General features: G+C 35.4%; 1 protein-coding gene across 4 annotated transcripts in view; it reads left to right on the forward strand.

The window, feature by feature from the left end:
* CDK17 (cyclin dependent kinase 17) overlaps window positions 1-17218 on the forward strand; it is a 99331-nt gene extending 82113 nt beyond the window's left edge. For 3 of the 4 annotated variants that reach the window (XM_060305723.1, XM_060305725.1, XM_060305726.1), the window contains 7 exons: window positions 1659-1782; window positions 6424-6544; window positions 8558-8655; window positions 9160-9265; window positions 11564-11606; window positions 12663-12753; window positions 14174-14908. In XM_060305723.1, coding sequence (XP_060161706.1) covers window positions 1659-1782; window positions 6424-6544; window positions 8558-8655; window positions 9160-9265; window positions 11564-11606; window positions 12663-12753; window positions 14174-14409 — 819 coding nt within the window. In that variant the 3' untranslated portion in view covers window positions 14410-14908. The other variant, XM_060305727.1, reaches the window with a different exon arrangement.
* Window positions 17219-18155: the final 937 nt, after the last annotated feature.

Consider the following 18155-nt stretch of genomic DNA (forward strand, 5'->3'; position numbering starts at 1 on the left):
ATGAATACTAGACTGGAAATACCATTCTGTACTGTCAGGAGGAAAAGTAACATAATTACATGTTTTCTTATGTGAAAAATATCTAAAGATGCAAGTAATGCTAGAAAAGTTTGGTATAATAGTCCCAGATGAAACCCAAGAGTAAAAGTAAAATCAAATGAAAACCTTTGATACAGTTGTGTTCTTACAGTAGGTTTCTTTGACCTGATATACTCCAAATATAGCAAAGATTTATTTATCCAAACATAGTCAACAGTTTGTGAGAAACTGTTCTGGAAGTAGGCTGTCCCAGCTGTATTTTTGAGACAGTTCCAATTCTGTAGGTAGTAACTTTAAACTTATATACTTTTAAGTTAAGTTTGGTATAAAGGAGAGCCAGTTTCTTTTAGTAAAAGACAGTTCAAAACACATGTGTAACACATTGCTAAGAATTTTAGAATAGGGCTTTAAGTCTCTTTCCATATATTTTCTATGAGAATTGTTTTCATCATATTTCACATTTTGTTTTGCAAGGTGTACTGAATCTCATTTGTGTTTATTTTTGTTTGTGGCTTTTATGTTGTTTTTCCTGCTTTCATATTAGCAGTAATTTGGAAAGAAAATTGTCCTTAATCATCATAATTTGACAAAGATTTGAGAAGTTTGTATGTCTTAAGCCAGGTTTACATTCCTGGCTTAAGTTGTAGAGTATTTTAGTCTGTGTTTAACTAGCCCCTTATATTTTTTCAAACATAGAAAGTAACGGAAATATTTGGAAATAGTAATTTAAGAGTTTTCAAAACACATGAATATGTAGAGTGTAGAAACTGCTAATTAGATTTTCTTCAGGCCCATTGTTCACCTGCTGCCTTGGCTTATTCTTGAAGTTCTAATGCTATTTTTCACCTTCAAGATAACCAGGGGTACAATCCTGAATCCTCTTCTTTGTTAACCACAAAGAATCAGAGACCTCCTGTGTTTCATATTCTTTTTTCCACCAAAATCCACAACAAAAAGTCTCCCATTAGCCTTATAGGAATTGGTTTTCTCAGAGAGCCATTCAGAGCTCTACAGTGCCAATTCCCTTTTCTGAATCATAGCAGATTTTGAAGGCTGAGTAGGAGGTGCTGAAAGTAAAGTACCCAGAAGGTGGGTGATAGAAGCTGGTTTAGGTTATTTTAGATTATTTTTATAGCACATAATTTGCCAGAGCTATGCAACACCATTCTGTTTGACATCTCAGAATGTTCATAAAACCACCAATTCCATTGCGTTATTTTAAAGACATTGCCCCACATTAGTTTTTTTGGGGGGGAGTAGGGTGGGGTAATGGTAGAAGGTTGTTTGTTTTGCCAGAATTTCATAATTAAACTGTAAGCCTAATTAGTAGGCCTGTAAATTTATGAGGTACATTTATTTAAAGTCCTTTTCAGTAACAAGTGAACTATTGCTACTAAGACAAAGTTTCATTTCGCTTTGTTCACTCTAAAAAAATACGTAGATGGTTCAAATAGAACAGTAAATTGTAAAATTCAGACAACAGGTATGTAAGGAAAAGGATGTGGTTCCTTTTTTTTTTCTCTTACTGTTCTAGGCCAGTTGCTTTTCTGTTTACCATAACTTATACCAAAGTATATCTTATTATCTGTAAGACTAATTTCTATTTTTTGTTTCCGTAGCTGTTTTTATACCAAATTCTACGTGGTTTGGCATATTGCCACAGAAGAAAGGTGTTACACCGAGACTTAAAACCACAGAACCTCCTCATTAATGAAAAAGGAGAATTAAAGCTAGCAGATTTTGGTATGGAATGTATGAGATATTTATAAATAGTTCCAGGTGTTTAAGTTTAAAAGAACAACCATTGACACTGCATGATTGCTTTTATGTGGGTTTGGAAGTGTTCTCTGTAGCTCATGGAATAAAATATTTGAAAATTTTGGTGGTGAGTTATATTAGTGAATGCTAGAAGGCATTGGTTCTCAGGTATGGTCCATAGACCCCTAAGCATCCTGAGACCCTTTCAGGGGATCTCCAAAGGTATAATATATTCTCAAAATTATACTGAAAGTTTACTTGCCCTCTTCACTGTGTTAATATTTGCGTTGATTATCCAAAAGTAAGAAGGGATAAAGCTACTGGTACCCTTAGTGTAAATCAAGGCACTCACACCAAATTATACTTAGTAGCCATTGTATTCTTCACCACTATACACTTGTAGGAAAACACTTTTTAAGAGGTATCAGATGAAGCAGTAAAATTTATTAAATTTTATTAAATCTCCATTTTTGAGTAGGTGTCTTTTTAGTATTTTGTGTGATGAAATGGGAAATATACATAAAACACATCTGCTGCACACAGAAATACTATGGTTATTTCAAGGAAAAGTGCTTGTGTAATTATATGAGTGGAAACTGAACTAGCCCACCTTTTTATCTTAAGAAGTATCATTTTTACTTGAAAAAAATGACCAATAGACAAACTGTGGTTACTCAGACTTAGGTATTTGGCAGATGCTTTCTTAAAAAATGAATGAAGTGAGCCTTATCATTTCAAGGAAAACAACTGTGAAAGTATTTCTTGACAATAGTAAAATTCGAGTTTTCAAGCAAAAATTAGATTTTGGAAATTTGGATCTGCCTTTTTTTTTTTTTTTTTGGCGGTACGCGGACCTCTCACTGCTGTGGCCTCCTCCTGTTGCGGAGCACAGGCTCCGGACGCGCAGGCCCAGTGGCCATGGCTCACTGGCCCAGCCGCTCCGCGGCATGTGGGATCTTCCCGGACCCGGGCACGAACCCGTGTCCCCTGTATCAGCTAGGCGGACTCTCAACCACTGTGCCACCAGGGAAGCCCTGGATCTGCCATTTTGAATTTGATAGCTTCCCAGTACTTGAAGACTTTTCTGGTGAGATCAGTGGTGACATTAACAAATATGATTTTTTTTGATATGCTAAAGAAATGTGTAAACATTTGTAATATCTGAATAGCCTAGAGGACCAGTATTTTCCAGATGACCAATGCATGGTATTACAGAATCATGCATAGGTAAAATATCCATTTAAAGTGCAGGATAGACCAGTGAATTTTAATGTAGCAAAAGTATTAGAAGTTGATTGATATAGTTCCAAGTAACCATATAATCTTTAAGAAGCTAAATATTTTCTAATTTTGATGCAGTATCAAAAAAGTATATGCACAATTATCAGAAAGGCTATTAAAATGCTCCTTTCCAGTTTCGCATCCGTGTGAAACCTGATTCTCTTTATATATAACTGCAGTCAAAGAAACATCCCAACAGATTGAATGCAAAAGGAGAATCCAACTGTCTTCTATTAAAATAGACTACAAAAATGTAAAACAAGGACATTCATACTAATTTTTATTTTATTTTGGAAAAAATATTTTTCATAAAAATACTCATGTTAACATATAAATGGTGTTTTTAAGGAAGAAGTTTTAGATTTTTCTGTTTTTCTAATATGCAAATATCAGTAAATATAATCTACATAGATAAAAGCTCTTTGGATCCTCAGTAATTTTTAAGAGCCTAAAAAGGGTCCTGAGACTAAAGAGTTTAAATGTCATTACTGAAAGGGATTCCTTTAATATGCCTGCCACCATGCTTTTTTTAAAAAAAGTTTTATTTATTTATTTATTTTAAAATTTAATTTATTCATTTGACTGCGTTGGGTCTTCATTGCTGTGCGGGCTTTCTCTAGTTGCAGCGAGCAGGGGCTACTCTTCGTTGTGGTGCGCGGGCTTCCCATTGCAGTGGCATCTCTTGTTGCAGAGCGCAGGCCCTAGGAGCATGGGTTTCAGTAGTTGTGGCTCACGGGCTCTAGAGCACAGGCTCAATGGTTGTGGCGCATGGGCTTAGTTGCTCCGCAGCATGTGGGATCTTCCTGGACTAGGGATCAAACCCATGTCCCCTGCATTGGCAGGCAGATTCTTAACCACTGCACCACCAGGGACGTCCCTGCCACCATGCTTTGTATTTATTTATATGCTTAATAATTTAATTAGTAGCTGTCTGTCTGTCTCTCTTTAGCTAATCCAGTTATAAGGGACTAGAATGGTGAAATAAAATTACATGTTTTTGGCTTCTAGGGAGTAAACTTTTTCATATTGAAGGAACTCCATATAGTAACTTTGTTTTTTTGTGTTTTTTTTAATATTCCACATTCTGAGAGTTTGAGTACTGTAACAGAAGTTAGTTTTTAAAAGCCCATGCAGTTTTTCGTAGTTAGTATTTATCATTTTTCATAAGTGATTATAGTAGTTTTACTTTTGGAATATTTCATTAATGTGATAAATATTAGTGTTTCAAGTATTACTCTGTTAGTAACAGATTAAAAATTCACTGTTATTAAGTGGTGAATTTGTTCTGAAAATTCCTATACTTTTATTCATTTAACACTTTTCCATTTGTTTGAAAGGTAGGTTGCTATTTAAAAGGAATTGGGTAGGTCACATGAGTCTAAATGAGAAATTATAAGTCATTTCCATATGCTTACATAGAGTCTCTAGGGCATAGTTTACGTTATTTTCCTAGTAATTGTTATTCTCTTTCTCTCTTTCCCCGCCCCCCTTTTAAATTTTTTTGGCCAGGCTGCATTTACTGCTCCTTATTCCTTAATCCCCAAATGAATGGCAGTGATGGAGAACCCCTGCTTAGCTATAAGATATGCAAAAAGAATGGCAAAAGCCATCAAAAATGTACTTTTGGTAGGGGAATACTATGAGTGCTTTGAATTTTACTTTTTACCTCTACAAACCAAGCCAAGCAAATTTTATCTGTCCACCGGCCAACAGGAAAATCTAATTATTCCATGAGATGGTACAATGAATTTTGTCTCTGTTGCTTTTAGTTATTTATTTTTTTATTGGTTTCATAGTAAGTATACTTCGGACACAAGTAAGGGAGAGTCATATAACTGAGTATTTTACAACAAATTGTTCTTGATCTCTATGACCTACTTTTCCTGTGATCAGGGAAGTATTAATATAAATAGACATTTTCATTAATAATAGAAAATGGTTTATATAATAATACCGTATCACAATTAATTTGGTTTGGAAGAAATTACTGTGTATTTCATTTCATGCCAAAATTGCAAATCTAATTGTGAACTGAATCAGAAGGCTGTATGAGCAAGCATCATAGTTTAGAATTCTCTCAGGAGATGGAGTATAAGGTACTGAGGAAACTATAACTGCAATTGCTTTGATGTTATATGTATAGCATTAGCAGCTTGCAGCCTTGTCCTTTCCCCCATATAACCCAGTATTACATCAGGAAGAGAAATCAGAAAGCTGCTTCCATTTGCTAATTACCGAAATTTGTTGAATTTATTTTACCAAGTTGGAATGGTAGAGTAAAACCTGTAATAAAACAGTGTCAACATTGTTTCAGTTACTTCCTTTTGCCCTTATACTTAATGAAAATAGTATGAGTACTGCCTAATTTTTTAATTTCTGGTTTCATTTGGGTGACTTTATCCAGTTTAACAAAGTATTGAATCATCCTTTTATTACATTTTTCTTATTTAATATTTTAATCAGATACAATAGTTACACACAACAGAAATCACAGCCTAAAAATTAATTATTCCTTGTTGTTTGAAATAAACTGTGTTAAAATAAATTTATATTTCTTCATATATCTTTTAAAGTTACTTCTTTAGGTGATCAGAATTTGGAGGCGTAGAGGTAATAAAAGCAACTCTCTTAACGCCAGTGGCTCAAGAGATAAAGTTGTGAACTCTTGCCTTTATTTCTAGATAATCAGTGAATTTCATATTAAATTGGCAAAGGAATGGTTCGTGTTTTACATCATCTACAGCAATTAATATCCAAAGACAGTGAGGTTCACCTTATTTTAAAATTAACCATGTAACTTAAAACTTAGAAAGTACAGAATGACATTGTAGTTTATTCCAAGGAAACTTTCTCTAAATATAAACTTCTGCAAGGGAATTGTCAATAAAACTTAACAGGATCATGAACCAGTAACTTCATGGTTTTTGGTAAGAACTGATATAGCAAATGGAAGTTGGAATCAGGTTAAAAGGTGACAAATGTCATTGGCCTGTTTTGCATTAACTTAAATCCAAGTAGGAAATAATCTTGGCATAATAATTCGTGGATAGAAGGAGGGTATCTTAAGTTTTGATTAGCCCAGATACTGTACCAGGTGCATTCACTCATAAAAGTAAGCATGGTCTCTGAATGTGGAATTATTATTATTTAGTTTAATAAATAATAGGATTTGCTGACCCAAGACCACACACACTCAAAAAAAAAATTCATAAAACTAATTTTGTTAAGCCTCAAAAAGGTATAGAGTAGCCATCTCAGGCATCCTTGTGACTGGAGTCATGGTGAGAATATGGACTGGGAAATGCATTCCAGCTATTTCTTAATTGTTCTCTTTTCCCTGTGAAGGACTAGCCAGAGCCAAGTCAGTTCCCACAAAGACCTACTCAAATGAAGTTGTCACACTGTGGTACCGGCCGCCTGACGTGCTTCTCGGTTCCTCAGAGTACTCAACACAGATTGACATGTGGTAAATATATGCAGATTTACTGCCATTTATAATTTTGAAAGAATGTAGCCATTAACACAGGGCATACCGATAGATATTTGGCTTTAAGGAGATAAAATATAAGCAACGATTAAGAGTTCTGGCAAGTAAGATCACCTAGGTTTAAATACCAGTTCAACCACTTATAGCTATACGATAACCTTACTGAAATTATTGGCCTGTGCCTCAGTTTCCTCATTTAAGGAAATGGGAATAGTAACAATAACTACTTTAAAAGGCTGTTCTGTGGATAATGTTAAGACCAAATGAGCTAATGTATGTAAAGCACTTTGAAGAGTGTCTGGTACATAGTAATTTAAGACAAAATTTATTTTTATCATCATTTAATATTCACCAAAACCCACTTGCTTTGAGTTGATCTAAAAATAATATTGAAAAAATACCATAGGCGTCTTCCTCACATAGCACTTTGATCATGACACTCCTTTATTTAAACATGTTTGCTGCTTCCCCATTTATTACCTATAGAATAAGGTACAGTTCTTCAATCTGATACTTGATCTTCATAAAATGTCTCTAAACTACCTTTTTCAGTTTATTTCAGAATATTCTCCACAAACGTTTCCTTTTAGCCAAGTGGCTACTCACTATATTTCATAAATAGCCTGGGTTTTCCCACCTTTGTGCTTGTGTTCATACTAGTTCACCCATCTGGAATGCCTGCTCTTTTTCTATAACTGGGGCCTGTGCCTAGGGCCTTCAAAACATAGTTTTTCATAAATCCTTTCTGAATATAACCTAGCCTACTGTGGTAATTCCTTCCTCTGAACTGTGGTTATACTTATTGCTTGCACTCTTCGTATAGTGATAAATCATATACTTCGTTCTGTTTTGTCTTGGGTTGAACATTTATATAATTAATTTTTGTATTATGTAACATTTCTTTCTTTTATAAACTTTTTTAAATTGTAGAAAAATATATACAACCAAATTTACCATTTTAACCATTTTATGTGTACAGTTCTCTGGCATTAAGTACATTTACATTGCTGTTCAAGCGTCACCACCATCAGTCTACAGAATTTTTCCATCTTGCAAACTGAAGCTGTGTACTTACTAAATAGTAACTCCCCATTACCCTCTCCCTCCACCATTCTCCTTTCTGTGTCTGTGAATTTGACTTTTCTAAGTATCTCATGAGTGAAATCATACTGTATTTGTTTTTTTGTGACTGGTTTATTTTACTTAGCATAAATGTCTTCAAGGTTCACCCATGTTGTAGATGCAAATATCTCTTTGAGTCACTGCTTTCAATTCTTTTGTATACTTAGAAGTAAAATTGCTGGATTGTATGGTAATTCTATTTTACATTTTTTTTAAGTAACCACCATACTGTTTTCCATAGTGGCTCCATTATTTAATCTTCTGTATAACATTTAAAATATAAAATTATTATATAATTGCTAGATTGTGAGCCCTTTAAAAGAAGGACTGTGTCTTAAACTCATATGTATTCACACAGATCCTAGAAGACAGTATCTATTAGCGAGCCTCTATCCATTTCTCTTCCTTCTCTTAACTCTCTCCCTCTCGCTCTCTCACTCTCACTCTCGCTGTCACTCACACTCACACACTGTTCACTCTGCATCTGTGTGTTCCGTCTCTGCTTCCTGCATAAAAACATCTTGAAATACTTGCTTCTCCCTAGCCCTGCTAACCACTGCCTAATACATAGTAAGCTTTATATCACTATTAGCCATTGTTAGTGGTGTTCTTCAAGGATCATGCAGAGGAGGGCTGGACATTTTAAGTGGAGAAAATGGATAAGGCAGTATGGAAGTTGAGACAAATAGGGTAAATGTTAAGAAATTAGTTTAGTTGGATCTGAAGAAAAATCTCTGCAGATTTTCTAGCAGGCTAGTACAAAATTCTCCAGAGAGGCAACCTTAAGGAAAAGATTCTTGTGCTTAATAATAAATAAATGGTTTGCTCATCTTTTTTTTTTCTTTTTTTTTTTAATGCTACATTTTATAGGGGTGTTGGTTGCATTTTCTTTGAAATGGCTTCTGGAAGACCTCTGTTTCCAGGATCAACTGTGGAAGATGAACTGCACTTAATTTTCCGACTGCTAGGTAACAGAACTCTCTTCCCAGTGATTTGTTACGTATAATTGAGTAGCTAGATAAGACTATATCTTTAAAAAATATATTTATAAATTTGATACTGAGACTAACATAAATAGATGTTATAAGAATTATAATGAGCATAATTACAATAAAGATAGATCCTTCTAGATAACTTCTGCTTTTTATTTACCAAGTTCTACCTTTGCAATAATGATTGTATGGAAGAACAGAGAAGAGAAATATTACTGAAAATTGACTTTTAGCACATTATTAGGAAATATTTTAGCTTAGGTGTCAATTAGACAACATTTTTATGGCATCATTGCTTAGTCCAAAAAAAAAAGTCTGTATGATTACTATTTCTATCTTTTTAGTTTCAGTTGAAATAATCAAATTATCTACTAAATATAAATTGTTCTTTAAGACGCTTTCTTAGTTCTCCCTATTTATATGTATTTGCCTGTATAAAAATTTCTATATATTTATAAATATATATATTTTTAAATTCAGGAACTCCATCTCAGGAAACTTGGCCAGGTGTTTCTTCAAATGATGAGTTCAAGAACTACAACTTTCCAAAATATAAACCACAGCCTCTAATTAACCATGCACCCAGGTATTTTTTTTTTTCCTCTTTAAGTGAAAGGGGGGGAACTCATCTTTTTTTTTTTTTTTTTTTTAGTCTCTTGAAGCATTAGCCACAGTAAGGATTCATGGGAAAATATGTGATACACATACACAGTTCTTAAATATTTTAGGATTTAATTTCTTCCTTCCTGTGTCATATTAATTTTATAATTCAGTGAGCAAGAACTACCAAAGTATGTAAGTCCACAGAATTGAGCTGTAAATAAAATGAATATAGAATATATATAATAAAATTCTAGGGCTTATGTAGATTGTTCCATTTCCCAGAAAGAAGACATTGATTAATGCCTTATTCAATACTGTGAAGACCATGATGAAGTTTGCTTTGCTGTCTACACAATTATTCTATATGTATTTACTTAGAAAAACCTAAGAATGTGTTATAAGTAAAATCTTGACTCCTACACAAGATGACCCATCAGCATTTCAGTCAATGAATGACAATTTGTATTTGAAGAATATAAACTCTTTCTGACCCTTCATATCCTATATGTTGGCCATCTGATTAAAGTTTCTTTTCAGACCTACCTCAGATCCATCCAAGATTCCCATTACAGTTTGAGTCAGGGGACTTCCCTGGTGGTGCAGTGGTTGGGAGTCTGCCTGCCAATGCAGGGGGCATGAGTTTGAGCCCTGGTCCGGGAAGATCCCACATGCCACAGAACAACTAAGCCCATGCACCACAACTACTGAGCCTGTGCTCTAGAGCCTGTGAGCCACAACAACTGAGCTTAAATGCCACAACTACTGAAACCCACATGCCTAGAGCCCATGCTCCGCAACAAGAGAAGCGACTGCAATGAGAAGCCCGTGCACTGCAACTAGAGAAAGCCCACGTGCAGCAACGAAGACCCAACCCAGCCAAAAATAAATAAATATTTATTTAAAAAATTTTTTTCACAACATATTTTCTTATGGAATGTATTACATTTTCAATAAGTAACATAGAATAACCCCTTTGACTGTATTTTTTCATCTTTAAGAAAAAATAAAAATGAGAAGGGCACCAGGATACCAAATAAGGCCAATATCTCTTTCGTTGTTTCACATAGCTCACAACATAACACACTCACTCTAGTTCCATTTATTCTCAAGATAGGGAAGAATAGTAAAAACATTCTGGTACCAAAAATATTTTGAAAGTTTTTATGTGAATTGATGCTCTTGTCACTATAGCAACTAAGAATATTCTAATTAGACTTTCTTAGGAAGAATAATGTGTTAGACTTTTTGTATGTGTCTCTCCCAAATAGCATAAATCCTATTTTTGTCATATATATATATTTTTTTTACACTGGACATTACAACATATATATATGTATACATATGTATATATGTTGTAATGTCCAGTGTAAAAGGTTGCAGCTCTTTAAAGCACATTCTTTATGACCTTAGCACCTAGCTTTTCTATGGCCAAGGAGTTCTGGTTATTTGTCAGAATGGCAAACTGCAAAGGATTAGAAGACTCTGTAGAATTTCTACGCCACAGCATCCACAGTACCGACTAAGCACTAGGGGGGAAGGGGGGGATTTTTTTTTTCCCCATAATTGGACTTTTGCCAGTGAAAGTCAGTGCAAGGTAGAACTAGTGATTTCTGATCAAGAGATTTTCTCATTAAGATAACCCCTAAACCCTCTACTCCCTATTTTATTAATTTCATCCTTGTAATTATCTGTCTTTATTGACCATCTGATTGGTTTTGTATCCCTTTTTAATGAAGTTTTATAAAGTTATTGAGGCATATTTAAATTGAATTTTATAGCTTGTAGTACCCAATGCTCAGCCAACTGCCCTGTAAAAGTTTGTTGAATGACTCATCTCTGTTTATCTTGAACCACAGTGATATATTTTGGGGTCACTTATCTGTTTGTTTTCACCTGTATAATAGGAAAATGATGCTTTTGTACTCTTGCCTTCACTGAAACACTATGAAAACAGATCTAGTTTACTGAAGCTTTTTCAATAATAGAGGTTATTTTGTTTTGAGACAAAATGGTGATTTTTAAAAATTCTGTAGTTTTAATAATCTAACTCTTGAATATTGAACATTTGAGTTGATGCCCAGTTATTTGTGGTTTCTTCTTAAACAAGTGGCAAGATAAATCTTCTAAGGATAAAAGATTTGAGTCTGTTTGAAAGCAGCAAGGTGTGCTATTTTAGGGCACTTGAATTTAGCAGATAACAACATTTGGAAAATAGTTTTATTTGAAAAGTTGCTATCAGCTAAGATTAAAGAATAAATTGCTACTTGTCTTTCGTTTTTAGGTTAGACTCTGAAGGAATCGAGTTGATAACAAAATTTCTTCAGGTAAGTTATATCTTATTTTATAATTGTTAAATGGTCTGTTAACTTCTCTGAGCTTTAGTTTCTTCATCTGTAGAATGGGATCAGTAATACCTCCCTCAAATATTTGTCATGACAATTAAATAAGATTATGGTAGTATCTAGCATTCTTAAGACATGTGCTTAGGTGAAAAACAATTATGGTTTCTCTTAATGTGTCTGGGTCTCTCATTGTAACCTAGAACAGTCTGAGGTAGTTAGCTGCTGGCCCTGATCAACTGTGTCAAGGCCATGTTCTCTGCAATTCCTGTTCTCTTACGTTCTCTTTCTTTTCCTTATACTTACTGCCTTACAGGCTGTTGTACCTCCCAAGTACCATCCATATCTTCATTCAGAACAGGAAGAAGAGAGAGGATAAGAGTCTGTCAGTCTCATTAATCCTTTTGTATCTGGAAAGCAAAGGCTTTTCCAAAAACCCCTGTAAGGACTTCTTCCTAGGTCTCCAAAATCTTCCTAAGGCCAGAATATTAATTGTAAGAGAGGCTGAGAATTGGGGAGCAGGATTGCCATAATTAGCCTAAACTTAGAATAGTCATGATTCATATGTCAGAGTTGGAAGCATGTATACCTTAAACAAATCTACATTATCTCGTCAAGGAAAAAAGGGAGATGGGTATTGAATAGGTAATTTAATAATGTCTTTCATAAAGGTATTAGGTATATTTCCAGTAATACTGTGGTATTCGTGAAGAAAAGTAACACGAAAGGTCAGATATTTTGCTTTTTTTCATCACTTCAGAAAATATAGGGCATCTAAATTTTTCGTTAAGATCCAGCTTTATCTTGGAAATTTGTAACTGAGATATAATCATTGCTACATAATCTCAGTAGTAACTCACATTAGAGCATAGTACTCCAAATTGGTTCTTAAAAATAATAGTCACTCTATTAAGTAATCAAGATAAGAGTAGCTCTAAATGCTTAAATGCTAATTTGTGTGTGTGTCCCCTCCCGCTTGCATACGCTTTTTCCAGTATTTAGAGAAAAAAATTAATGAAGCAGTTTTTTGGTTTCTCACAGTATGAATCTAAGAAAAGGGTTTCAGCAGAAGAGGCCATGAAACATGTGTACTTTCGAAGTCTGGGACCAAGGATACATGCTTTACCTGAAAGTAAGAGAGATTCTAGAGTGTGTCCCCCCACCCCCTTTATTTTTATCCAGGTTTGGAGACTGGGGTGAATTAGGGATTTAGGAAGATGGTTGGTTTTTAAGCCTAAAATTCTGGTCTTTCTGTAATTAGATCAGAATTCCTTAAAGGGAGGTGTATGTCTGTCTTGCCTGTTTTAATTTATTTCTTTTAACACTGAGTATATTGCCACGACTCTGTAAGAAATCAGTAGCACTTAGATGTGGGTCATTAGTCTTATTTGACTTAAGTAAGTGGAAAATGCCATCTGATGATAGACGTTGTCATTAGGCCCAATCTGGATTGCTTTGATTCAGAGTTGTTAAAAATGGATTTCAAGTAAATAGTAATGAAGCACAACCAAAACAAGATTTTTTTGTGGAAGTAAATTTCTTTTTCAAGATGTGAAGATGATTTTCCTTTACTGTGTTCACTCTGACTTTACCATCCCCATGACAGTGGTGAGCATATTGTCACTAAAATAGCTGATTTCTTATGCCTGGGGTAACTGCTTGATTTTACTCAGAAGTTTCTTATAAATTACCCCAATATTTTACTTTAAAATTAGCAAGGTGAGGACTTCCCTGGTGGCGCAGTAGTTAAGAATCCGCCTGCCAATGCAGGGGACACGGGTTCGAGCCCTGGTCTGGGAAGATCCCACATGCTACGGAGCAACTAAGCCCATGCGCCTCAACTTCTGAGCCCGCGTGCCACAATTACTGAAGCCTGTGTGCCTAGAGCCCATGCTCCACAACAAGAGAAGCCACCACAGTGAGAAGCCCGCACACTGCAACGAAGAGTAGCCTCGGCTCGCCACAACTAGAGAAAAGCCTGCACGCAGCAACAAAGACCCAATGCAGCCAAAAATAAATTTTTAAAAATTAGCAAGGTGAGTGAGGAATTAAGAGAATATTTGGGAACTGAACAGCCAAAAGCTTTCATTAATTTCCCGTTCTCATTTACTAGACAGTATTGATTCACTAAAAGGTTTTCTAATTGGAATCAAGACTCCTCAAGACTTTTCACTTAGAACTTATTGGATATATACATATTTTAATTAATTAATTTATTTTTGGCTGCGTTGGGTCTTCTCTACTGCGCATGGGCTTTCTCTAGTTGCGGTGAGCGGGGGCTGCTCTTCGTTGTGGTGTGTGGGCTTCTCGTTGCGGTGGCTTCTCTTGTTGCAGAGCACTGCCTTTAGGCGCAAGGACTTAAGTAGTTGTGGCTCAAGGGCTCTAGAGCACAGGCCCAGTAGTTGTGACACATGGGCTTAGCTGCTCTGCCACACGTGGGATCTTCCCGGACCAGGGCTCGAACTTACGTCCCTGGCATTGGCAGGTGGATTCTTAACCACTGTGCCACCAGGGAAGCCCCTATTGGATACTTTTTTTTTTTTTTTTTGCAGTACGCGGGCCTCTCACTGTTGTGGCCTCTCCTGTTGCGGGGCACAGGCTCCGGACGCGCAGGCTCAGCGGCCATGGCTCACAGGCCCAGCCACTCCGCGGCATGCGGGATCTTCCCGGACTGGGGCACGAACCCGTGTCCCCTGCATCGGCAGGCGGACTCACAACCACTGCGCCACCAGGGAAGCCCTGGATATTTTTTAATGAAAGACTACCTCTCTGGCAGAGATGGAAATAAGAAGGATGAGTTACAAGTGTTTTTTAAGAGATTTACGTTTCATTATTAATACCAAGTTTTATAGTTTGAGGTGTGGGTGAGGTGTACAAACCCATTTCTTGTTTTTCTCTAAAATTCTGAAGATAGTTTGAGGATTTGACCTTCATGCCATCATAAGGAGACAGATAAAGAACAGAGAGAATAAAACCGAGTAATACATTTTGATTAGGTCTTCCAACCTCAGTAAGCCCTAGAAATAGACAATGTACATTCTCCTTAGAGAAACACATACTCAAAGCATGATTTAAGGCAGAATTGGGGGAGAAAGGTTCTGAGGGAGAGGTTATTTGGTTTGGTTTTCTTAAGACATTGGGACAAAAGGGAAAATATTTCAGCAGGGCTGTAACCTTGTAAATGTATAAATGTTTCATGTTGAATCAGTATACATTTTTAGATATTTTGTCTATAGTTGGATTATATTTGCTTTAATGATAGACTTTCATCTGATAATTTTTGTCTGTGCATTTTAGGTGTATCAATATTCAGTTTGAAAGAGATTCAATTGCAAAAGGACCCGGGTTTTCGAAATTCTTCTTATCCAGAGACAGGTGTGTTTGTCATAAACCATTTCACGTGTCGATCATGAAATTTTGTGTGGAACCAAGTTTTGGGTTTATAAATTGATCGGTAAAATTATTGATGTAAAAAACAATGTACAGTGCATTCCACAGCTGTGTATGTTTAGCATTGCACATACTTTCCTGTATGATATGGGCAGCTCAGTAATTCTTCAGAGAGAAATCTGACTCAGTCAAATCAGGGATCCTGAAAGCTGCAGATGGCACAAAGACCTTTTACAAGTGGCCTGGCTTGATCACTGCACACGCCATCCCTGGCACCTGAGGCAGAAGACACATCTTGTGCTTCCCTAGTCATCAGGTTCATCACTTCGAAGCATAGAAGCTGTAGACTGACCCCATCAACAAAAGGGTCATTTAAGACAGTGCTGATCACTCTTACCGTGGAATATTAGCTTTTGCTGGTGGGAACATTAGCTTCATAGAGTCAACAAATACTGTATGTGGGATAAAACTGAACGTTGAACTGCCTCATAAAATGACTTTATATTTTAGGACATGGGAAGAACAGAAGACAGAGCATGCTCTTTTAAGTCTGGTAACATGGTTTCAAGCCCAGCCCCCAGCCTTTCTTATCAATCAAGGACTCAGATCTGAAGGCAATTATTTCTTTTGGTGGACTTGGAATCTTCGTTTGTCTACACTGTCCTCTTCACAGTGGAGTCTTTTTATTTCAGACCTACAAATTGTTTTTATATTTGTTGTCACAGTGTGACAATTTTTTTGTACAGTTGGTTTTAAGGTCTTCTCTGCCATTAGAGCCAGTAGGTTACAGCTATTGATGTAACTGTAGCTGCAATTTTTGTGCAGGACTGAGAAACACAATGCATTATTTATTGCGGAATCATTGCTGCTAAATAACTACTGTCTGTTTATTTAACACAACAGTTGAATGCCTGAAGAAGTTGCAGTGGCTTTATTATACGTGAATGCATCTGTTTCTCCTCACAAATTGTTTTACTGCTGCATTTTTTCTTTGTTTGTTTTTAAAATTAAACTGCAGTGTTTCCTGGAATGTAAATCCAGCTTTGCTTAACAGTAAAATAAGTGAGCCAACTTGAACACTCTTACATTCATGCTATATAATTTTTTTATTGAACATTGGCAAATAGTGTAGTAAGAAATTGATAAGCACATTATGTTTAGGAAAGCATGTGATGCAGAAGTTGATTCAAGCAAGTGAATATCTGACATTTTGGGGATCTCGTATTAAATACCAGTAAATTAAAGCACCAAAATTATTTATTTTTATTTTTCCTCATTTTAGAAATATTTCCTGCATATTATTGGATATTTGTATACTAATACACTTACCTATTTTACATCGTGCTTTAATTTAGTTAAAACTAAACCATACAAGTCCAGTCAAACATCAGAGGTCTTGTTTTGTTTATTTGTTTTAAATACAATTCTTTTATTAGAATGGATGATCATTGGGGAACAGTTTTATTTCATTTGGGAGCTGTGTGTGTGTGTTTTAATAACATTCACTTGGAATCAGTTGAAAGCTGTAATATGTCTTTGAAATGAGCCATGCTAAATACAAATGAGAGAAATGAGAACTTGGAAGATTGTTTTAAAGCATTATAGATATTATCTGTTTATCAGAGGTAGTAAATATTACAGTTTTAATTATGCATCTTTTTGAACATCATAAATACACCTTGGTGTTGGTAACAGTGTTTTAAGCATTTGTGTTCACTTTTAAGGACTGTTTGTTTAGTGCATCTTACCAACTGCAAATCTTAATTGCGATATTTTGAAATGGTCATGTAAATTTTGGGCTTATATATCATGAAAATAGTCATAACTTAATTCTTTTCCTGACATTCACTGTAAAACATTCAGGGGTCCTACCATTTCTGTTCAGGAAATCTTGTAGTGTATTGTTATTTAACAGTATTAAGTGAATTTTTGTATATTTCATTTTAATTTTATTTGTGAATAGTGATTGTGGCATGTTTGGGGTGTTATTTTAATATTTCATAATACTGAAATTTTAATTTTTTAAGAAAAATTTTCTGGAAGAAACAGATTCATGTGTAATGGTGAATATTGGACCACTACTGCTTTTCACATTTGTAAATTGGTTTTATGTTAAACCCTGTAGCCTAACAAACTGCTGTTATTTCTAACTGACAGATATGTATTAATATTGTACTTTGAAGGTTATAAATATTATGTGAAAATTCCTCCATTTTGTTTTGAAATTTATAATAACAAAATCTTCATGTTGTTAAAATGTGGTTTTGTTGAGTCACAGTTCTTTCTTGGGGAAGAAGGCTGTGCAGAATGGGATCTTTTTTTTTTCCAATTTTATTTATTTATTTTTATGCAGCAGGTTCTTTTTAGTTATCTATTTTATACATGTTAGTGTATATATGTCAATCCCAATCTCCCAATTCATCACACCACCCCCACCCCACTTTCCCCTCTTGGTGTCAATACGTTTGTTCTCTACATCTGTGTCTCTATTTCTGCCTTGCAAACCGGTTCATCTGTACCATTTTCCTAGATTCCACATATATGCATTAATATATGATATTTGTTTTTCTCTTTCTGACTTACTTCACTCTGTATGACAGTCTCTAGATCCATCCACGTCTCTACAACTGACCCAATTTCGTTCTTTTTTATGGCTGAGTAATATTCCATTGTATATATGTATCACATCGTCTTTATCCATTCTTCTGTCAATGGGCATTTAGGTTGCTTCCATGACCTGGCTATTGTAAATAGTGCTGCAGTGAACATTGGGGTACATGTGTCTTTTTGAATTATGGTTTTCTCTGGGTATATGCCCAGTAGTGGGATTGCTGGGTCATATGGTAATTCTATTTTTAGTTTTTTAATGAACCTCTGTACTGTTCTCCATAGTGGCTGTATTAATTTACATTCCCACCAACAGTGCAAGAGGGTTCCCTTTTCTCCACACTCTCTCCAGCATTTGTTGTGTGTAGACTTTCTGATGATACCTTTTCTAACCAGTGTGAGGTGATACCTCATTGTAGTTTTGATTTGCATTTCTCTAATAATTAGTGTTGTTGAGCATCTTTTCATGTGCCTATTGGCTATCTGTTTGTCGTCTTTGGAGGAATGTCTATGTAGGTCTTCTGCCTATTTTTTGAT

This window comes from Globicephala melas, chromosome 10 (assembly GCF_963455315.2).
Source record: "Globicephala melas chromosome 10, mGloMel1.2, whole genome shotgun sequence".
In the NCBI taxonomy this organism is placed as follows: domain Eukaryota; kingdom Metazoa; phylum Chordata; class Mammalia; order Artiodactyla; family Delphinidae; genus Globicephala; species Globicephala melas.